Below are 22,392 nucleotides of genomic sequence, written 5' to 3'. Positions count from 1 at the left end.
ATGTAAGAGGGCCAAAAAAAAAAAACACAAAAAATAGACCCAAAACCGATAGCGGGGCAGGTGATTGAATATTTTGTATCTGTGTCACCTTTTTTTTTTTTTGTTCTTTTTTTTTTTTTTAATCGGGGCAGAAAGTGCAGCTCACACGGTAAGGTCAGGTACGTATTCGTACACCTTACGTTTGGTACAGAATGGAAGTCGAAAGACGCGAAGAGCACCTCACCTCAGTCCAGCAGCTTGGGCAGGCTACAGTTGAATTTGAGTGTGGCTCGACCCAATTATTCTCTGCCGGCTGTGCTCTGAAGCTTGGGTCCTGCAATCCAAACAATTTGTTTGGCTTAGAGGTCAATGAGGAGCAAGTGCTTGGTGCTTGATGGTTGGTGGTAATAATCTCATGTGAGATAGCGTAGGACGAGGACGGGCGGCTGTATGCGGGCTGCAGGTAAATTTGCACCGTTTCACCATGGATTCGTGATCGAAAACGGCGGGCAAAAGGCAAGTCGAGCCTTAATCAGAGCACCGCCGCGGTACCTCACTACACTCCATGCCTTACTCCTTACCTTACGCAAGTGCGTGTACTGTGTAAAATGGTGGGGTTGCCATGTTTCCAGTGGACCAGCTGTGATGTGGTAATCTGTATCACGAATGCCATTCCTGACTTCGTTGTTGATCTGCCGTAGAGTCCGGACTTTCAATAAGGATATCTTGAGAGCCTTGAGCTGTTGAGTCGCCAGATCACGTCGGTGGTGGCACTCGGTGTACAAGATATGTTGCATTCTTGACAATCAAGAGATGAAGAGTCCGTACCGAAGGCCCTAAAGCTGGGTGCCATGAGAGAGTCAGACTGAGTGATAAATAGTGATTTGTCCGCAAAGCTAACTGTAGTTGTCGTCGGTCCGTTAGTGCTTCCCTAAGATACACATTGATGATTTGCCGAAGCAGCTGCGCTGCCCTCAAGGGGCAAGGAACGATTGCAATTCCGGGAATGGACACTCATTGTCCGGCATGGCGCTGATGCAGCACTACTCTTGTAGATCGACTCGGCGTGTCGGGTGGCTGGTGACTGGAGGATTTAGGGTAATGAGATGACTGAAAGTAGAACAAACTTGGCGGGATGATTGTGTGGCGAACCGAGTCGTCAACCTACTGCAGTAAGAGCATAGCTGGTAGATCTAGCGAAGGAAGGACGACTACGACGGCTCACGGCCCCTAACCGAGCTGTCCTGCGATCGGGACGCAGCGCCGCCGCTGCCTCAGGGCTAGAGCATGGAAGCATCTTGACTTGCTCGCTCGGGTGCATTTTTGTAGGCATCCCGTGGGTTCCATGGATTTCCCTAAGAAACGGCAAGGTTGAAGCGCAACGGAAGGAAGAGCGGAAAAGAGGGATTTAGCCTAAGCACCAAGCACATTGAGGTGGAAGGAACCTGAATCAACAGTATCCTTCCTGCCTTCCTACCGTTCCGCATTGCTGGTCTCAGCGTTCCTGCCGAATCTAATGTGAACTGAGGTAAGGTAAGGTACCTAGAGTAGCACTTGCCCGGAGTGAAGCACCGACTGGTCGAAGGTCCCGGCCTGCCATCTACGGTAGTAAGGAAGGAGACAAGACTAAATGGCAGGTAATTGTACCACAAACTCCTTTCTGTTTTTTTTTTTTTTTTTTTTTTTTTTTTTTTTTTGCAATTTGCAATTTGCAATTTGCGAAATGCAGCTGTTCTACTTTGCAAAAAGTCGCCAAAGTCGGTCCGGGGTGGGCAATTGAGACTGCGAGCATCATTGCAAATGTCATGCATGTCTTCAGCCCACGAAGAGCGAGCGCCAGGCACGATCGCTTCTCGCGCTCCAACAACCTGCCGGAGGAAACGCTCCAGGAGCTATTGGCACGTCCACATGCCCCTCCTCGACCACCTACCTCAAGCACTGCTAAGGCACTGGACCCAAATGCAGCGCGACCACATACCTATCCAAGAAGCATGCCAACTATCAGCTTGTCCACATGCTTCCGAAGCAAACACCATTAGCTCCAAGTCACGCTTTCATACCTACGAGTGGGCGATTGTGGTCGACTCAATGCTCGAAGTTAGTGCTCACCTGACGTGAGTTGCTGATCCAAATTCATTCGCTGTATCCGTATATACCTCAGAATAGACATGACTGACACCATTCGCAGTGTCAACTCCACACTTGTCCATCCAGCCAATCGCCCTTCTGCTAGTTCGTCGCATGCAATGCAGCGCTACGGACAGACATCAGGAAACCGCCTGCCTCCTGTTGGACGTGAGATCGACACCACGATACACCTCAGTGGACGAGACCACCGACTCACCCACGTTGCTACTGTGCTGCCAGCCTTTGGCATGTGCCAGCGAGTCTGGGGAAGACGCCTAGACCACAGGCCCGACCCAGCGCGCCTCCTGCGAACTACCGGCCGAATCCAATATCATAATCAACTCTATTATGCTATTTCCACGTCAAAGGACAGCAGTCCGATCTTTCGATGCCTGGCGTCCTACGGATCACGGGCCACCGGCAAATGCCTGATTTGCAGTATATCCTCAATTCTCCTAAATGCAAGAAATCGCAGTCCAAGTTCCGCGTACCTCTGCTGCGTTACACAAGGAGGCACACGAGGAATAATACTGTCGAGCATCGGTGCCTTATTCGCTATCCAAAAACACATTTGTTATACCAAATCGACGATATACTTCGGTATCCACTATTGGTCTCTGCGTGCCTGTCTCGATGTCGCCAGTGCGGGCACAGGTACAAAGGCTGATGAGTGACATCTCTACAAGTCGATACCCCGAAAGCTTCGTCACCTCTCTTCTGCATTATCACTCACGTCAGCAATAGCATCTGATTCATCTTGAAAAAACTTGACAGACTTTACGAGCCTTTACTTGAACAAGTCCGGAGTGCGTCATTGTTCGCGGTGGCGCGGTGCGTTTGACAGACCCCTGCATGACTCGACAAAACCAAACACCAGGCGGTTGATAAACTCGGTGGATTAAACGATCACAGCCGGTGCAAACTTGACGGTGCATCAGGATGTTGCGCCGGGCATCGATGCATCTCGACAATGACGTCACTGCGACGAACTGACTCGGAAGTCGTCCATCTCCAATTCAAGGGAACCATCACGAACCGCCGGGCGGACGGGGGTTCAGCAGAAACCTGGTCCAGCTACTGCGGGGACGTTGTCGTCATAATGTTGACTCGAAAACCAAAAAAGGAGGGGTGCTGGCGGGTCGCAGCGCTTGAAGTGAAGCGCCGCTTTCTGAAACGGAATCCCGCGATATCATCATCCACAAACGGTCCAGATGTCAATTCTGCAAAATTACACGAGTGATGCTCCGCGTGGGGAGCAACGATCAAGACCAGGTAATCGCCGATGTATGTGTAAGAGGCGTCCGATTTACAGCAGCGCGCTGCAGGAAGTGGACATGATTCACGTCGGCGGTGAGCCCAAGGCCTCGGATCCACACTTGACGGCGCATGCTGTTGGTTCGTTCGCCGCGACCAGGCCGGAGCACGCGGAGCTATTCCCGTGTTTGATATACTACCTACATACGACAATCTCACAGCTGATATCGAGCGACAAACGGTGGGGACCGGGTTGCAGCAGATGCGACGAAAAGTGTCAATCAACTGGACCCTTAATCACGAATGGGACGGGAAGGCAGTATCCTCGGGGCGACCCAGTGCTAGGTAGGGTGCCAGGGCCCTTGCAAGTAAGCCTCATTCTGCGTTTGGCTGCTGCTCCAGCTATCCCTTGCTGCCCCAGATGGCGATCAGGCACTGGCAAGGACCTGTCGAAGAAGCAAAGGACAGGAATAACTCCGGCACTGCGGTAAAAAAATGGAGGCCCCTTTCCAGAATTCGTACAGAAAGGCAGGCAACTGGACAGAAGAGGTATCTGATCGGCCCAGCGGGCGCCAAATGCTCCATCGGCCGCGTCTATTTCTTGTCGATTGTATCAGTACGAACAAGGCACGAATACCTTACTGCACAGAATTGCGCCGGCATGTGAATTGTTACGGGGGAAAAAAGGTTCATGCGGAAGAAACGAGAACCCATAAAAGGCAAAAAAGTCAAAACGGAAATGACGGGATGAAAGCAACGGGGAAACTGGACACTGACGTCACTAGACATGCGGTTCCTTGAAGAGGGTTCCCAGGTCTCTAGCCAATTCGCGACAAGTCGCAATCCCCAGTATCCACGGGAGGAGAGCTCGGGCAAGCGCGTGGTACGTGAGGCTGACAGGGTCGAGTCCACTTGTTGCTGAGTTGCAAAGCCAAGTGGTACGAAACCATGTTTTCACTGCCACTGCCCCGTCTCAACCTTTCATCGAAGGGTCATCTTACCAGGAACCATGGGCCACGGACTCCAAGGCAAATCAAGGGTCGCAACCTATCTGTACATTCAACTTCCCCCCTTGGAGGAAGCAGCATGGGTGTGCGATGCTCTCTCAGCCAGTCACGCCGTTGCGCCTGGCGGTTCAACGTCAAGACGTTCCGGGTTGAATGCGCTTGCGGTCTTGGGAGCGGTTGTCCGCAAGTCACAAAGGCCAGGTAGGGCAGTTTTACCCCTCCACGCGAAGGACCCTGAAGTTCCAGTTTTCAAGGGTCCAGTCCAGAACCCCCCACTTGTCACCACGCACCAACGGACCCCAATCCGCGGCCAATATCCAATTGATGAGTTGCAAATTTCTTCCCCTTCCCTTTCGAGGTCAAGGTCGACGACGACTTGCGTCTGTGTTTAATTTCCATCTTGTTGCCCCCCTTTAAAAAACGGCATACTTGGACGGACCGACCATCAACCAAAAATAGGGTCTCCGTCTTGCTGGGACCAAGCTAAACAAACCGGGCTAGTCACCTCCGGCTACAACTGTCAAGACAGGCAGCAAACGCCAATCGAGGAGAATCAGAGAGAAAAGCAGCACAGGATCAAGCACGACTAAAACGAGAGAGGCATCAGTGCGCGCCATCACCCGCCAGACCAACACCATCGCCTCACCTTCATTTCCGTCTGATTGACGAATAAGGACGCCTTCTTTCCCTCCAGACCTGCCATCTCATTCTCGCCTCTTTTCCTTCATCGGCCCTTTCCCCCCTTCAAATCTACTTACTCTCGCTTCCCCCATTTTTCAAATCCATTTTCCCCGGGCTTTTTCTTTACGCTGTAATTCAACGACTTGCAACGGGTACAGCCCGGGCAGGGTTGCCACAAAGTGGTCTGACCAGTTGTGGGCTTGCCCCGTTCTCTTTGCCAAAAACCCCCCTCTCAGTCGAAAAAAATAAAACAATTAAAAAAAAAAGACCTCGAGACACAACCGCGCGCAGCCGTGTGCCGGGCTTTTTCCTCCTAGGGTTCAGGTTCATCTCACCGTTCCGTTCCCGAGACGGTGTTCCATTAAGGTACCACAACACGTCCGCTCGACTTGGACCTTGAGCCCAGCAATACCAGGATCGTTATTCTCCTCACTGACGTCAGTGTCACTTGCATCCAATTTCGATCTCGATTCATGGGCGGCATCTTCCTTCTTTTACCTTTTTTCCCTTTCTTTTTATCAGTAGCCCAGCCTGCACCTCGTTGGATGCTAGCCCCGAACAGTGCTGCCCAAGCGCTTTGCTACTAGCTTCCTTTTTTTCACCATGTCGACGGCAAGCACCACAACCACGGGCAATGAGTCGCCCTTGGAGGATGAAAATACTCGACGCTTAGAAGGTCTACTCGAGCGTCGCCGACATCTCACGGAGACCTTGATCGACAACCCATACGACTTGATCACTTACCTCGAACGTGCCGTTGTCCACTCTGAATTGGGCTACCCCGACTTGGCCGCCGGCGATGCCTACAAAGCTCTTCTTTTGACCGACGACGTCCTCCACGAGGGCTCTGAGTATCACGAGCAAGCTATCGAGGCTCTTGGATCCCGCCCTCTGGACCCACTACCTATTGTCCTGGACCATGGGGTTCTGTCGAAGCTCGGAAGCGACTATCTGACAGACGAGGCCCGAGACCAAGCAAGCCTCGTCGCTCATGTAGCCAAGCTATCCTCTGTTCGCGCCTTTCAGATTCTTGCCCTCAGTCTTCTATTGTGCGGATGCCTGAAAAGCGCGCACGAGTTTTGCGACCGAGGTCTGCTGATCGCTCCCGAGAACGACGAACTCCTTCAAACGATGGGATACATCAAGCATGTGGCGAGTCGGAGATGTCGCAGAGACGACTTCAATGTCAACGTTCTTCCGGAATGGGGGCTTGTCCGGAGGGAAGTCTACCCCTGGAACACATACGAGCCTGACCGTTTTGCTCCCGAGTCCCTCGAATTTCTGAACGCCGAACTATCAAAGTCTGCACCCAAGTGTGCGGTTCAAGTGTCTAAGCTCCCAGTCCTTTTGGAGGCGGCTAGCGATATGGATGGCTACGATATCATACCCACATGCAATCAGCTGGGCCTCTTTGCGACGCAAGACATTGCGCCAGGAGAGGCCGTCTTGGAAGAATATTCGCTTTTGACCGCCAATAATCGCCTCAAGGAACCAGTCTGCGATGCGTGTAGTGCGGAACTGCCACCGTTGGGCAGCGAGCCGGCCGCTGTCGGCTGCGACGAATGTTACGACACAGTTTTCTGTAGCCAACACTGTCATGATATGGCGCAAGAACTTTACCACCCTGCTGTGTGCGAGAAGGATGTCGACGCCATCGCGAAGGACCCTGAAGCTTCGGAAGCCGATGAAACACTACACCTGCTGCTTCTTGCGCGTGTTTTGGCCATGTCCAACCACCAAGAAATACACCCCTTGGATGTGACACAGATCAAGTACATCTGGGGTGACTTTGTGCCTTCCGCATCGAACGATATCGAGATCTCACCGAGGGCGAATCCGCCGCCGGAATGGACGCTGCCATTCTCGTTCAAGTACAATATCGAGACACCTTTCCACATCCTCGAAAAGATGGACGTCGACATTTATAGCACTATTCAAGAACACGATTTGTGGGTTCTAAATACCCTCTACAGCAAATTCCGCGGAACGGCATCAGCCCGTAAGAACCCGCGCGATGGTCGACCCGATGTCGCTGCAGTACACCCCCTTTGGTGCTTAGCCAACCACGACTGCAATCCGAACGTCACATGGGATTGGGGAGGACAGATGACACTTTGGGCGCGGAAGACAAAGGTTGTGGGCGGCGCTCCAGGAGGGCTTAAGGCTGGTGAAGAGGTCTTGAACCACTACTGCGACGTCACAATGCCCGTCGATCAACGAAGGGCTTGGGCAAAAGGAAGTCTAGGCGGATGGTGCATGTGCCAAAGATGCCGAGACGAAGCTGCTGCTGCCGAGCCGCAAGTATCCTGAACCTTGCTCATCATCGACCGCAAGAATTGAAGACCTACCAGAGACTTGACAGTCTACACTGCCTACTTTCGGCCGGCGATTATTGAACGTCGGAAAACTTGCGATTAGCGAGCGATTTACGGGGACTTAGAGGAAACATACCATTAGAGATTATATCATTGGAGGGGTCGAAATTCGGGGTCGAGGCAACAGGAAGATCCATTTTTACGTCCGTTACCTTAGGTTAGGGATATCTACCTAGGATATGCTTGTACACGGAGCCCCTGGTCATGGACTTGGGGGAGAGAGGAGACATACACGACAAAATAATCGCGAAACGTCCTTTTTTATGCATACTACTGTGGACAATTTCTAGTTCACACACCCCCTACGATTTATCGCCTCCGTCTGTCTTCTATCTACGATACCACCAGGCCTACCCTTCGAGGCTACTCGCATGCTAAAAGCATTCGTTTGCAGAGTTCTCGAGAAGTTCGAAAGTATATACTAGCATCTTTGAACACTGATGGTGTATATCCAGGATTTGAGCCCTTATGCGTTTTCCTGTATACCCCTTGGTATAAGGCAACTCGGCTCTGATGGTCTCGGGATTAGGTGTTGCTACAACATGCAAGACAGACTACACGCTACAGACGAAGATGTCTATTCAATCTGCGTCTCAATGGTTAGATTTATGTGCTCAGAGCACAGTGATATACACGGCGCTACACATATTATTTGGGTAATATACGAATGGCGACTTCTTTGGAGAGGCTAAGGCTGAAGTTGCCGAGAGCGATATCCCCAAAATCTCCCGTCATCGCAGTTGGGCCAAATACCTTGTGCCGACTTCCTCTGAATCAGCCACACAACCGTCCGACACTAACATTCCGTTAACTCTGAAGGCGATCAGGAGAAGATTGGAAGAGAAATGTTGGTCAAACTTTGAAAAGCGATGTCGTTGGCTATGATGCTAAGAACCGGCGCTGCAGTTGGACAGGGTGAGGCGAACATGCAGGGCAAACGACGGAACGATGCCGCATGCAAGATGACGCCAGGATCAAATATAGATGACAAGGCGAAAAGGCTACCTACTCCCAGACATGTCATATTACATGTCACAGCACGACGCAACCCATGGTGATGGCCCAGTATAAAGAGTTATTGTGGGAACTGGCTATCTTTCTTTGATGACGTCATTGAATCATTCAAGAGTTATCAATTTGGAGACAAAAGCCCCTCGGATCTGCTCCTCCAAGGCTCAAGAATTCACTTTGAAAACCAGGTTCCCTATTGGAATGCTGCGTGCGTGGGGAAGAATAAAACGACACAAGTGGGTAGACCACCCGTCTTGGCGGCTTCAAATCCACGCCTCATCGGGTCTTAGGTATGGAGGAAACATCTCCCCTAAGCTACGCTTTCCCCCCTTTCTACACCGAACCACCCTGTTCCCACTGTGAGTTTCACCAGGGTCTTCCCCTTAGTTGCGAGCCGCGGTTTTGTTTTCTTTGCTTTATCTGAACGGGCACCGCGTGTCGAGGCAGACGCCGATGCTGGGCGTGTAGCCCGCGCAATTGAGGTCCGCGGCGCAGCCGACCGAGGGGCCGCCGTAGCAGCAGCAGCACTCTGCCTTTGTGGGGGCGCGCTTGTCGAGGGTGGTGGTTTCGGTTCCGCCCGGGGTGGCGGCTGCTGCCGTAACGGCGGCGGCGATGGCGAGGGCGAAGAGAGATTTGAGTTGCATTTTGTTTCTTGGGGGTAATTATGTGGAGAAGGGGAATTGGCTTCTGGTTGGTATTATGGCGACTTTGTCTCCGGAATTGACGTGCTTTTTTGGTACGTTGGTGATGCTTTATGTAGTTTTGGCGTTTAAAGGTATGTGGCATTTCTACTGGGAGGTTCAACATGAGGGAGAGAGAGGATGCTATCTACATTCCTATTATGGAGTCATCCACCGATAGGATTCATTATGTCTCGAGTGATCACTGTCTTAGTTGACGGTATCGCCAAGGGCCCCAGGAGCTGACAAGAAGCGGGGGAGGGGGTTGAGTAAGGCAACGAGTGAAATCATCGGTTCTCCGAAACCCCTCTGTCTTACACAAAAGACTGAAAGCGTTTTCAAACTCTCGTGTCTCGAGTAAGCGAGCTGAAGGAGCTTTCGGGCGTCGAAGGATGTGCGGCACAGCAATCTAACGATCGCGGGAGCTTTTTTGGATGGAAAAGAGCTTATCTAAAGCTGACAATTTGGAAGGTGCCAAGAAGGAAGGAATTGAGTCTAATGCGGGTTGGGTTCGGGGTTTGGACACTTGATGGAGAAGGTGGTTGTGTAGACGTCTTGCCTCTTTTTTTTGTGGCGATTTTATTCACGGTGGAGGATGCGCTTTGTTCAAGCGAGTCTGTATTCTCTTGTTATTTGGATCAATTGAGTGCAGGATACGATGGAAAGGGCCGTGAATCGCAAGAATACATGGCATGGCGGGAGCATAGTCACTAGGCATTCTGTTCGGGGACCGTTCTTGCCTCAACTTAAGTGTAGAAGAACAAAATGCTGCTGCTGCTGCTGCGAAGAAATTCCTCTCGATGCTCAAAAATAAGGAGCTGAATGGGCTCGTAATAACCCGCTTAGTTGGGAATCAGCATCGCGATGTAGACGTGAAGTTGAGAAAACTTGCGTCATGTGACCCGAGTATACAAATTGGAGGATTCAGAGTGGATTTATAGTCCCGATTGAGCAGCGAAACTTATAGGCTTGAAGTCTGAGATTTGGGACGGCCGCGACGGAGGAAATGCCCGCCTCCGCGGACCGCGGGAGAGGGACCTCTCTCTCTAGTGTCTCGGTTTGGGATTGAAGACGGGGCCTCGTCCGCCTCCGCGGCTCAGCAGACTGATTGGCTCAAATCAACACGGAGCCCGCTCCGAACCTCTCTGGAGTCTGGGAGAGGGGATGTTGATCCCAAGGAAGAAGCCGAGTTGACTCAGTTGACTCAGTTGAGAGCCGAGGCGGCGGCAGGCAGCGGAGGGGCAGCCCGCCTCCGCGGGATAGAGAAAGCCAAGGGTCTTGGACTAACTCGAATCTTGGATACGGGAATAGTGAGAAATAGTGGTCTTTGGGTCACTGTACGAGGTTCTGGAGTCGCTGATTGGAACAAGAACGAACAACGTGCTAAGAACGTTTGGTTCAACGTAGACAAACCCCTAACGGAGCTTCATCCGGCTCCGAAATGGTGGCGATTTTGTTGACTTTTTTTTTTGGGGCGGCCTGTGTAACGTATTACGCTGGCAGGCAACGCAGGTCCGTCCCACCCTCATTCCGGTTCTTTTCCTCCGCGGTGCGCGCGATGCGTGTTCGGGGTTAGTTACCACGAAGGCTGGCTGGCGGGGCATAGTCCGTCGCCGCCGAAGCAGCTTTCACGTACAATCTGATCATTGTTCAGTGGCTTGAGAACAGAAATGGTAACGACGGAGCGGTGCCCGGCTCCGCGAAGCAATCATATCGACGTTGATGTCTGTTTCTATATAAGGGCGTCTATTGCGCTCGAGATGGTGTGAAATTCGCCTAGCCCAGAGGGCTTGGGTAAGCAGAAGACGGACGGGCTCTGCTGCCACCCCCTTCCTTCACTGCCAGCTGATCCTCTTGTCTGGCTTCCTTCTTTCCTTTGCCATACGCAGCCAAGTTTGCTGCTGTGATTTTGAGGCAACTGGTTTTCTGCCAAAGTCGGGAATGCCAATCCTCAGGTTTTGGATGCAGATATCAGTTCCATGAAGACTACAAGCCGGCTTGCTTTGGTATCTTTGATTTCTCTTCGGATCAGCAATAGTGGGCAGCGACCCTGTTTCGAGCGATGTCTTGGATGTTGTCCTACTATCGGACCAGTGATCGGGACCCCAGAAACAACCGTTGAGTGTGAACGGCGCACAACCATGATAAGATTGCTTGCCTAGAGCTCGTCGTGGATCTCAGGCTTCTCTTCTCCAGTCTCCTTGGTTGCCTCCTCGGTCTTCTCAGTCTCTACCTTGGAACCGTCTCGCCCCTTCACTGGGACCTCCTCCATGACCTGCTCCACAATCTCCTCATCCGCAGTCGGCTCACCCACCTGCCAGGCATCGGCGTTACCTTCAGAGATATCGGCGATGTGCTGCGCGACCGCGTCTACCGTGATCTTGTCCCCTTTGAACGGGAACGCCAAGCCCACAGCCGGGTTATAGACCGCCACACCCTCGGTGGCATCCGGCGGCAGGCCAAAGAGCGACGGCATATCGGGGTACTCGCCGAGGTCGACCGTCACGAAGGTGATGTAATCGTGGTACTGCTTCGCCATGGGTTTCACAGCCGATGTCCAAGAGTCTAGGTTCTCTTCGACCGTCGAGAAGAAGTAGGTCAACGACTTGCCGGACTGTGAACATCTCATACGTTAGTAGATTGCCTCTTGGACGTTACATGAAAAACATCTGTAAGACTGCAAAAGGGTTGCCAACTGACGCTTAAATACTCGGCCTCATTTCTCCTCGTCAACCGCGGCACGAGCTGCGACGCGCACTTTTTCAGCATCTTCTCCATCGAGTCGACCTCGTCCAGCTCGGACGTCATGTGGAACGCGCCGTCGGCGTTGTTATAGCACGCGATCCGCCCGGGCGCCTCGTCAATCGTCGTCAGCCCAAAGGCGTAGCGATCGCGGTAGCGCCCGGCCATATCGGTGAAGCGCTCGCGCAGGCTGGTCTCGGACTCGGCCATGTGCGCAATCAACACCACGTCGTCGTCCTTGTTGAAGGATTTCGCGGCCTTGCTGTCGAGAGGGACCACAGCGGGGCGGAGCATGCGGCGGACGAAGGCGGTGATTCTGCAAAAAAGAGAGACGCGGGCGGCTTAGCTGAAGCTCCTTTGTGAGGTGATCAAGGGGGGGGGGGGCGATGATGATGAACATACTCAGAGGCCTTTCTGGGGCCGCGGTAGTGGTGCTTCATGCCGCCTTGGCGGTAGAGGCGGATGGCGGGGTAGGAAGCGACGTCGTGTTCGGAGCAGAGCGAGGCTGAAGTCGAGCAGTCTACTGAAAGAGCGGCCGGGACGGCATCTTCGACGGCGGACCAGTGCTTTTCGAGGGCTGTGCTGGCGTCGCTGTTGTCCGTGTTAACGAATGTTGCTGTAGAGGTGCAGAATGTCGTACGTTGAGGGCTTTGTTAAGGTCAGCGCGTTGCTAAGATGTGGCGGCAGCATCGAACTCGTGAGAGTATTCGCAAGGGCATCAGCTCAAGGACCAGAGGCTCGGCTTACCTCAATAACTGTACATGGCGTCAGCATGCTGTCGGAGAGAGGTCTCGTGAGACTGGTACAACTTACACGCTACTAGGCTGTGCTCGTTCGCCTTGAGGGCATCACGGACTTCGGTTTCGGTCTTGTGCTGCCAACCCAGACCCGCGCCGGTAAGTGCGAGCAACGGCAAGAGAGTCTTTAGAGACATGGTGAGGAGCTTTGGCGAGAACAAAATGTGCCCTACGCTACCTATGCGATCGGCACCTATCAAGTGAGTGGTGGTGGGGGGGAAAAAGGAAGCTTAAAAAAAAGGCAAGATCCGAAGAGAAGGATGAAAGATTGGCGCGAAAAAGAAGATGGCAAGCTCCGGAGGTAGCTGCCCCCATGTAAGGTGTTGAATTGGGTTTTTGACTCGCCGTGGCTCTCGTGGCGGGGTGCCCCCCTGACGGGGGATGGATGGCCGTCTGATTGGTGCAAGATCGGAGGGTGCGGCCGAGACTCCTGAAACGGCGGGCGGGCAGGGATATTGATGAGCGGCCGTTTGATCGCCGGAGCCAGTGGGGTCGGTGGGGCCGTGGCAGCGGTGACATTCGAGACGAAGATTCGCGAGGATCGCAAGATCACACTCTGAAGAAGGAGACATTGATATTGAGCGAATGAGGGCTCACTCGATCTATGAGTTCAGTTTTTAAGTCAAAAGAAACAAGTTAAGTCGCATGGATTACACATGAGTATCCATGCTACCAGCGCCATGTATTTACCAGTGGTACGAGCGTTTCCCTGACTGACTGAAGTGCGCCGAGCTGGAGGATATCAGCTCTTCGAGATATCAAAGGCACCACAGCGTCAGATCTTCATTTTGAAACGAATCTGTTCTCTTCTCGTAGGTACGACAAAGCTATCTAAAGTGCTCTGAAAGATCAGGTGTTGCTTGACGGTATCGATGTCCTGAGGCGAAGGTGATTTCAATTTCATGCAGCTTACGTAGTGGCCCTAGGCCTGTACGCCATTTGGCGCCATCAAGGGGTAAGACTTCCAGCATTCTCTTTGATTAAATCGAAAGGAGACTTTGTGTCAAATCCTTGTTAGAAAACATGCTTTGGCTCGCAGGGCAGAAGAGAATAAAGAGCCAAGGGAGCAAGGGAGTGGGCATCTTGGTACCGTAGTACCACGACGAACACTGCGGTCCCAATGCGGTCAATCAACAGTCAAAGCAAAACGACGTCCAGAATTTGGCTCATGTTGTCCAGTCGGTCTACCATCTCTATATAACAGGCTTCTACCCTTTCTACATATGGACAGATCTCGGCAGTCGATTGGAATTCCAGCACTACAGCTTCAATTTCCGTATCGACAGGCCATGATCATCTCGTCATCCAGAATTATTCAAGATGGTTCTTCTACTCAGAATTGCAATCTTTGCCCTGGCAACTGCTCCTTTGATAGCTGCGGCTCCGACTGATGTTCGATCACCTAGTCCGCCACGCTCGTCCCCACCTTTCACCTTCGAGCAATGGGCTGATGATATTATCAACAACCCCACGGCTCAGCACATATCTGCTAAAGAGGCAGCAGAAGCTTCAATTAGATCTCGGAACATCATCGGTGTGTTCTTCAACTGCCCATGACTTCGTGTAAATTTGTGGTATGGGACCAAGAAAGGTGCTGAATTATCTGCTAAAATCCGACTCTCCGCAACAGGCTGGCAATCTACAACCCCTCACAACACTTCTTGGTCTGAAGAATCCAATGGAAGTCAATCAAATAAGCGCGATAAAGTCTTCCTCAAATCCAAGACTTCTGAAAGTGGCAAGATCATTGATATCAACACCGTTCGATGCAACGGCTTCCCCACAAATATGGCACCGGTATGTCTTGATGTCTACCCACTCTATCTCAGTGGGTCACAAAACAATTCATCTGGCTGACAGTCTGCATTCTATTTTACTGTACTGCAGATTGAGAACGCCGCCTGGTGCATTCAGTGGCTTGCAAACCAAGATGACAACAAGTGCATTGTTATGGAAAAGGAGGTGACAGGGTTCTGCCGCTCAAATGGCGAAACTTTCATTCTCGGATGGAGGAAGAACGAGAAATCTCTGCGCCAGTCAACTTGGTAAGCGCTCGCTCTCGTCCTCAACTTAGGCCTCCTCGCTCCTCAAAGCTACTTTGACTGACAAGATACTCCCGAACCATAGCCAGGAAATCGCAAGAACCGCGGGAAGGATCATGGATTACTGCACAAGTAGCGGATTCGTACAAGGAGAAACAACTGCGTGGAATGATACGGCTACTAGAGTTATGATTCGGACGTTTGAGTCGGGTGCTATTGACAAAAACATCAAGCTTGAGATGTGATTGGATTTTCGAAACAGCTCTCGACGAGCCTAAAGCGTTTCTTTGTTATTTTTTCTTCTTTCTAGAGACGAAAATTGACCTCCTTTTGCTACCTACCTTTGTAGTTTCGTTCGAGTGAAACCTAAATAAACTGCGAAGACTTAGTAGTAACCGTAGGTACTCAACCCAACCATTTACAAAGGACATCGTGACGGATTTTTACACCTTAATCGCTGAGTCGCTCCTTGAAACACAGTTTATAGGATGTATTTCTCAACACTTCATGCATTCATGACTGAAAACTTCTACCTATGGGAAACTGAGAATTTGCCCGCCTCATTCACAAATCGCTAAGAATCTAGACTCAAGACTGACAACTCTCTGGCTGTAGAGTCTGTGAGATTGATAACGACTCATAAAGTGTTTCATCATAAGAAATAAAGTATTTATTAATTGGAAACGTTATGAAATAAAGTCCAAGCTTCATTTTTAATTGTATTCGCCCTCGCCTGTGTGGCGTAGGAGTCTAGAGGAGTATGCCAATAGGCAGACCCTCAGTTGTAGTATGCAACAAGACGAATCGATAAGCATAGGCGCACGGGCCCATCACCCCTTTAGCTACTTCTCCGTTTGCCGGGGTCCTCAACGTCCACCCGAACATCAAAAGCAGCATTGCGCCCATGATGAGTTCGCGGCCCTTCACCTGCACAGAGTGCACGCAGACATTTACGAGAAATGTAGGTATCTTTAAACCTCCACTCAATCATGGTGACTAAGACACGTCAAAGGAAAACTTGGAACGACATAAACGCTCAAGTATGTGTCAGCCCCAAAATTCCAAAGTTGCGAAGCTCACACTTGCCAGGACATGGTAGCGATAGCCGCAGGCCGTTCAAATGCGAAAATTGTAAAGCCAGGTTTACCAGAAAGGATGTGTGCAAGAGACACGCCGAAAGATGTAGAGGCACGTTCAGCCGTGTGTTGATGGTCGCCGGTATTCAGAACGGAGCGGAGCAACCGGCACCGGCCTTTGAAGACACTGCTCTTTCACCAGACGACCAGGATGATTCGCCCTTTTCAACTTCTCAGGAAGGCGTTATCGCTGGAGTTGGAGATGACACCATCTACCCAAATAGCCCACCAGAAGCTGCAGAAGTGCCTGACGCGGATGAGCTTCTAGTGACGGAGTAGGTTATCCAAAGATACGGTCTCATTTCACAACTAACTGATTCCTCAGGATTATGACGAGCGGAACAGAAACTTACGTATCAACGTATTTCGAGAATTTCCATCCATCATTCCCACTTGTGCATCGACAAAGCCTAGGGAATGAGTTACCCAAGTTATCGAAGCAGATCATCGTTTCAATTGGCATGCTATATGCTTCTAGGAATGTGTCTGAGGAGGAAACGGCATCTTTGACGCGGAAGAGCCAAACCCTATGGAATCATGGCCATGATGAACTTTGGCGAGTTGTAAGTCTGAACTGCGATATCAAGTCAAGCATTGACTGTTTTAGTACTATGCTCACCTATGCTAGGTTGAGGCGGACTGGAGAGAAATCCGCAGGACATGGGTTATGCAAGCATGGCTCCTGCATATAATCTATGGGGCCTTCACTGGCAATGCATCTGACTTCGACAAATCAAAGAAAATGTTGCGATGGATTGTAGACGTAAGATGTTCATACTGATAGATGCTGGCTGATTTCTCATTAACCTGACCTGAATAGGCCGCTCGAGACCTCGGTCTCCTCCGTCAAAACGTTTTCCAGTCAACATCCAGGTTCAGAGACTCGGAAGAACAGACATTACACGATCACTGGATTTCATACGTTGAGTCGGAGTCCATGAAGCTATCCATGTACACTCTGCTGTTTCTCGACTTTCATATTTTCTCCCCTTGCAACATTCGCCCGCTTACCACTCCCACCGAGCTCGATTGGGAGCTGCCCCTTGCTTCATCATTATGGGAAGCGGACACATCGTTAGCATGGGCTCAACGGCTCGGAGACGAACCCCGAACCGTCGGACTGACCCGGTCTCACGACACGCCTGGCATGACTTGCCCAACAACAAAATCACTAAACCTTGCCATGCAATCATTGATGACGGACACACCGAGTCCGCAACTTTTAGCGGCGCTACGTGCTTCGCCGATGGCAACACTCTTCGTTCTCACCAGTCTCGATTCACTCGTCAGGGATTTTACCCGGTGCTACTATCAACTCCCACCGGCTTTGGCCGACCCAAACGCGTACCACATTCTCACTCAATCTCAAAACCGACAGGTCAGTGCAGCTTTACGATACGTCTCTGAGATCATCACAACGCAAATCGCAGCGGCAGATAGCTCGAACTGGCACATCTTGAACTTTGCTGAGCGTATCGCGCTCTCTGTTAAGCTTGCGCTCTGCAAACCCGATGATCTTCTGATTGGTGGTATCGTGGAGAATAGCGTCGTTGCTGGCCTCACCACCGCGACACATCTCACCATGGGACTTCAAGTTGGAGCTCGCAGATCGTTGCAAAACCTCCTCAGATACAACTCCGGCGATGACGGGATGTTGATCTTCCTTGATGACTTGATGGACGTCCTGTCAAGTGTGACAAGCATCGAGAGGCAAGATCCGTTGCGAGAAGCGCCGTGGGCGACGGTGGCTACATACAAGATCCTCCTGGCAATATGGAGATTATTGCGATGGGCAACAGGAGAGATGCGACGGAAGTCAGGGACCCAGCCGACCGTCCGCACTCGGTTTGAGGCCTCTACCATTGTCTTCAATTCCATCCTTGAAGTCTTGCAGCGACAAGAGGACATTGATGGCCAAACTCGGCGCCTCTCGGTTCGGGAGTCTACCGCATTAGGCATGGCGTCGGAGGCGAGCGAGGTACGCTTCATGGAAACTGTATTGCAGTTCTGGAAGGGGAGACCTGTTTGGGCAATGGGGTCCTTCATGACAACGGTGCTCGAGGAGGTCATCTCGGCTGGTGGTATGGCTTATGAGTAAGGGTGCGCGGACTAGCGCGCGGCGAGTAGGCCGCTGCCCCGGACTAGGGTTGCTGCGGAGCTCCGCCGCAGCCACCACTTATCTCGAACTGTATATCTACACTTTCAAGAGGCACTTGAATTGTCACCTGGAGTAGTCTGTGACATCCCGAATTTCCCGAGTCGTTTCAATCTTCCAAAGGGGCTTACCACCGGCTATATCCTACACAAAGTCAACGTTGATTGTGTCCCCGTCAAACAGACGCCAAGAAAGTCATGGCTGCACAGGAGAATTTTGGATGGGTATTACTTCCCCTACTATAGTCATCATTCCCTTGTTCACTCACACGTGACTCTAGTTTGGTCTGGGGTCAATGGGAATTGGCATGGCACTGAATCTGCAGAAACACCTCGCATCGAATGGTCTACCGCCTCTTCGGTACAGCAACCGAACGCTTTCGCGAGGTGAATCTCTGCGGGAAGCCGGGGGACTTCCTGAACGAGACTTCGAGACTTTGGTCCTCAAGTCATCCGTCATATTTACAATGGTATTTTCTAATCGTGCTTGTAATTTCGTGGCATTTCCGCAATTGCTTATTGACCATCACAGATCTCAAACGATGAGGTCCTGGACAGTCTTGTATCGAAGGCTCTCGACACTTGGAGCAGCGCCATACTCGAAGGCAAGATATGGGTTGATACATCAACAGTCCATCCAGATACTGCAGCGAGGTGCTCCGAACGTCTTGCTAAAGTGGGCGCTACATTCGTTGCGTCCCCTGTCTTTGGAGCTAGCCCTATGGCGGCCGCTGGTCAGCTCATCTTTGCCATGGCCGGCCCCCCCACCGCTATCGAAAAGCTGAGGCCGTCTGTGGTTAATGTCATGGGAAAAAGCATAATAGATATGGGCGAAGATGTCCGTAAATCAAGCTTGCTCAAGATATCAGGGTGAGCATTTGCGTCTTATTATTGGCCATTGTTGGACCAAATCGGTCCGAGATTGTAATTTGCCCACAATACTAATCACATCTTTCTGGAACAGAAACATCTTTGTCATTGGCTTCCAGGAGTTGACCGCCGAAGCGCAAGTCTTTGCCGAGAAAACCGGGCTCGGTACCCGCCAGATGGAACAGTTCATCAGGGACATGTACGGCCCCGTTATCGAGAGCTACTCGAAGCGCATGACAACGGGCGCATACGCGCCACCCTTGGGGACACCCCCTGGCTTCGCAGTGTCCCTGGCGGCCAAGGATGCCGGACACGCGGTGAGGATCGCCGAGGAGCATGGTACAAGAATACCGACTATCGAAACAGCATTGTCCCGTATGGAGGCCGCTAGGAAGTATGCAGGAGAATCATTGGATAGCTCGTCAATCTATGGTGCAGCTCGGCTCGAAGCCTCATTGCCTTTTTGGAACGAGAATAGCAGACAGTCTAATTAGAATGAATTTGTCTTTGAAGTCAGTCACTTGGACCGTTCTTCAGACGGAAAATTTGTCAAAATAGTGCACGAAGGCAAGAAATCATTCCTGCTGTCATGATTGACGATTCACTGCCCCTTATACCTCTACAAAGTTCAATATTGAACAACCAGATATCACGGATGGCCCAAACCTTTCCCAGTAACACCAGACAGTGTACTGGTATAGGGATTTGCGTCACTCCAAATTACATGACTAGGCGTACATATCCCACAAAGCCAGCTAACCATGACCTACTGACCCGGATCCGGAGAGAGGGAACGGGGCTCCGCTGATCCATCCAGCTGGATACTAGCTCCATAGACAACTGTCATGTTATCTAGCGCCATGTGTTAGAGTGTGTGTCAAGGAGCGAGGAAAGACTCGGAGATAACGGCAACGGCACTCAGCCGGGATATGGATGTCTCATCCCGTCGTACCCCAAGATTGCGGAGCTCGCTGCGTCGACCGGGCCAACCTCAAAATGCGGGGGCGGAGCTCCGTTGGCGTGCATGAGACGACGGTGGATCCAAGATAGCAGCATGACCGAGCTTGATGTGAAAATCCCCTTTCTCAGCGATAACCAGCCCAAGCCACGCTCAAGTCGAGCGTAGCTGGGGTTGCTACTACCACAAAGGCCACCCCATGCCAATCGCTCCAAGATCAGCCTCAATCAAGATGAGAAAGGGAGGACTTACTGCTGCTATTGCTCAGCACAGGACACCTATAAACCCCGAGCTTTCCCAACCAGCCCCTTGAGACCTCCTGGTATCTGCTATAAGATACTCCCAACCTGATCAGGCCAACCTCGACAAAACTTTTGGCTCTTCGACTTCGAGGTAGACCTCTACTTGGGCCTTCCCTCTCTTTCACTCTCACATATCAAGAGGAAATCCTGTGTCGTGAGGGTCTTCGACCAGCGCATCTCCAGACACCCACTACAGAGACCGTTCATCAGTACCTCACTCGGTCAAAGTTCCCAATAATGTCTTCTGAAATCAACAAGAAGACAGCACAGCCAGACGGTGGCGATGTCATCCGAACCCATACCGACTTCGAGGACGGCAGCATGGAGAAGCTCAAGCATGGCGAAGTTGATCCGGCCCTGGCATTTGCCAATGGAGAAGAAGTCACCTTCACCCCTGAAGAGGAACGAAAAGTCCTATGGAAGATTGACAGAGCCATCTTGCCCCTTCTGATGTGGATTTACGCTCTTCAATTCGCTGACAAGACGTCCCTAAACTATGCCTCGTTGATGGGCATTCGTGAGGATACGGGCCTCAACCCCAAAAGTCAGGAGTACAGCTGGGCTTCTTCCATCTTCTACGCTGGCTACCTCCTCTGGGAGTGAGTTTCATTATCATCTCAGAACTAAAGACTATTTTGCTGATTACTTCAAGGTTCCCTACGACATATCTCCTTCGACGCCTGCCTCTCGGAAAGTACACATCGGCCAACATCATCCTTTGGGGTGTTGTCCTAGTCTGCCACGTCTTCGCTTTCAACTACGCCGGCCTCCTCTCGGTCCGCTTCTTCCTCGGCGCCCTCGAAGCCACCGTGACACCAGCTTTCGTCATCTTGACCTCGGCGTGGTATAAGCAGAACGAGCAGGCAAAGCGCATGGGTTACTGGCTCAGCTGCAATGGTGTTGCCCTGTTGACCCTTGGTCCCATCGCCTACGGCCTTTCTGGTGCCCATAACACAGTCCTGGCAACTTGGAAGGTTCTGTACCTGGTCCTTGGCTTGCCTACCGTCATCACTGGCGTCTATTGTTGGTGGTTCATGCCCGACAACCAAACCAATGCCAAGTTCCTCAACCACCGAGAGAAGACAATTGCTATCGAGCGCATCCGTGGCAACTTCCAGGGTATCGGAAGTCGCAAGTGGAAGTGGGATCAGTTTTACGAGGCTTTCAAGGACCCCCGAACCTACCTCTACGTTCTCTTCTCGCTGCTCATGAACATCCCCAACGGAGGTATCACTGCCTTTGGATCCATCATTATCAACTCTTTTGGCTTCAACTCCCGCCTGTCCCTCCTTCTCAACATGCCCACAGGCGTTGTTGATATTACCTGCAAGCTCCTGTTCACGTACCTTTCGGACAAATTCATGGATCGATCCCTCTTCGCCTTCATCGCCATCCTCATCCCGATGATTGGCGGCATCATGATGATCGTCATCCCCCTCTCAGCTCAAGGTGCCTTGCTCGTCGGCTACTACCTCATCGGAGCCGCGGGCTCATCGTGGTGCCTCGTCATGGTCATGATCTCAAACAACACTCTCGGCTACACGAAGAAGGCCACTGTCAACGGACTCCAGATCCTCGCTTACGGAGCTGGTAACTGGATCGGCCCGCAGACTTTCCGTTCCAACGAAGCGCCCAACTATCACAACGGCAAGCTCATGGTCGCCATCATGTATGGCCTTGCCGCCTGCACCATCGTTGCTATTCGGCTTGTCAACATCTGGGAAAACAAGCGGCGGGATAAGAAGGCGGCGGAGGAGCCGGAGGTCATCGCATCAGGAACTGAGTTTTTGGATTTGACGGATTTCGAGCAGCCTGCCTTCCGATATGTTCTTTAGGAGTGTCAAGTACTCTTGTCTGAGAGCACCATAGAGGGATGCACTTGCTCACTTTTATCATTGAGATACTTGCCGGCTTGAGGTTGTAATGTTCTAGAACATTGAGATTGAAAAGGTAAATGCAGACATGTCTTTTCCATCTCCAGGAATTATTACAGAATGGACATGCATCACCAGCCGGCCACCCCGTATCCTTATGACACCAGACATTACATCTCTCGTGTATGATTGAGCCAAATAACTGCGTGATACCAAATCAATCCTGTCAGCTTTGACTCCGCAAGCTGCCAGTCGGTCTTGATACCGCACATCGTAGGGAAGCATGTGATATGGTTCGTTATTAGACTGAGCCTGGAATAATTGCATTACACACTTTTTATCGACTTTTGAAAACAGCAGATACATTCATCAAGCGCTCGATGGAGTCAAAAAACACGTTCTT

At 51.4% G+C, this 22,392-nt stretch overlaps 8 protein-coding genes across 8 annotated transcripts; 6 read left to right on the top strand and 2 right to left on the bottom strand.

Annotated features, from left to right (window-relative positions):
• Positions 1–1,887: 1,887 nt before the first annotated feature.
• CPAR01_14050 (uncharacterized protein) lies at positions 1,888–2,780 on the top strand (the record flags this gene model as incomplete). The annotated part of the gene is made up of 2 exons (XM_060498302.1): positions 1,888–2,093; positions 2,168–2,780. The coding sequence occupies 2 exons, from the start codon at positions 1,888–1,890 to the stop codon at positions 2,778–2,780; spliced, it is 819 nt and encodes a 272-aa protein (XP_060343036.1).
• A 2,871-nt stretch (positions 2,781–5,651) lies between these two features.
• CPAR01_14049 (Wd tetratricopeptide repeat domain-containing protein) lies at positions 5,652–7,358 on the top strand (the record flags this gene model as incomplete). The annotated part of the gene is made up of 1 exon (XM_060498301.1): positions 5,652–7,358. One exon carries the CDS (start codon positions 5,652–5,654, stop codon positions 7,356–7,358), a length of 1,707 nt encoding a protein of 568 aa, XP_060343035.1.
• A 1,492-nt stretch (positions 7,359–8,850) lies between these two features.
• CPAR01_14048 (uncharacterized protein) lies at positions 8,851–9,078 on the bottom strand (the record flags this gene model as incomplete). Its single annotated transcript, XM_060498300.1, has 1 exon — positions 8,851–9,078. The coding sequence occupies one exon, from the start codon at positions 9,076–9,078 to the stop codon at positions 8,851–8,853; it is 228 nt and encodes a 75-aa protein (XP_060343034.1).
• A 2,194-nt stretch (positions 9,079–11,272) lies between these two features.
• CPAR01_14047 (uncharacterized protein) lies at positions 11,273–12,790 on the bottom strand (the record flags this gene model as incomplete). The annotated part of the gene is made up of 4 exons (XM_060498299.1): positions 11,273–11,728; positions 11,815–12,172; positions 12,259–12,472; positions 12,670–12,790. The coding sequence occupies 4 exons, from the start codon at positions 12,788–12,790 to the stop codon at positions 11,273–11,275; spliced, it is 1,149 nt and encodes a 382-aa protein (XP_060343033.1).
• A 1,183-nt stretch (positions 12,791–13,973) lies between these two features.
• CPAR01_14046 (uncharacterized protein) lies at positions 13,974–14,940 on the top strand (the record flags this gene model as incomplete). The annotated part of the gene is made up of 4 exons (XM_060498298.1): positions 13,974–14,187; positions 14,245–14,450; positions 14,541–14,698; positions 14,781–14,940. The coding sequence occupies 4 exons, from the start codon at positions 13,974–13,976 to the stop codon at positions 14,938–14,940; spliced, it is 738 nt and encodes a 245-aa protein (XP_060343032.1).
• Positions 14,941–15,599: 659 nt separating this feature from the next.
• Positions 15,600–17,929, top strand: CPAR01_14045 (zinc finger protein ADR1; the record flags this gene model as incomplete). The annotated part of the gene is made up of 6 exons (XM_060498297.1): positions 15,600–15,656; positions 15,708–15,735; positions 15,785–16,106; positions 16,157–16,394; positions 16,460–16,594; positions 16,652–17,929. The coding sequence occupies 6 exons, from the start codon at positions 15,600–15,602 to the stop codon at positions 17,927–17,929; spliced, it is 2,058 nt and encodes a 685-aa protein (XP_060343031.1).
• Positions 17,930–18,183: 254 nt separating this feature from the next.
• CPAR01_14044 (uncharacterized protein) lies at positions 18,184–19,349 on the top strand (the record flags this gene model as incomplete). Its single annotated transcript, XM_060498296.1, has 4 exons — positions 18,184–18,210; positions 18,267–18,455; positions 18,518–18,855; positions 18,950–19,349. The coding sequence occupies 4 exons, from the start codon at positions 18,184–18,186 to the stop codon at positions 19,347–19,349; spliced, it is 954 nt and encodes a 317-aa protein (XP_060343030.1).
• A 1,003-nt stretch (positions 19,350–20,352) lies between these two features.
• On the top strand, positions 20,353–21,950 carry CPAR01_14043 (uncharacterized protein; the record flags this gene model as incomplete). The annotated part of the gene is made up of 2 exons (XM_060498295.1): positions 20,353–20,714; positions 20,768–21,950. The coding sequence occupies 2 exons, from the start codon at positions 20,353–20,355 to the stop codon at positions 21,948–21,950; spliced, it is 1,545 nt and encodes a 514-aa protein (XP_060343029.1).
• Positions 21,951–22,392: the final 442 nt, after the last annotated feature.

This window comes from Colletotrichum paranaense (assembly GCF_030867605.1).
Source record: "Colletotrichum paranaense strain IMI 384185 chromosome Unknown Scaffold_14.1, whole genome shotgun sequence".
NCBI lineage: Eukaryota > Fungi > Ascomycota > Sordariomycetes > Glomerellales > Glomerellaceae > Colletotrichum > Colletotrichum paranaense.
The sequence above is the reverse complement of the archived record's forward strand: the minus strand, read 5'-3'. Positions and strand labels throughout refer to the sequence as shown.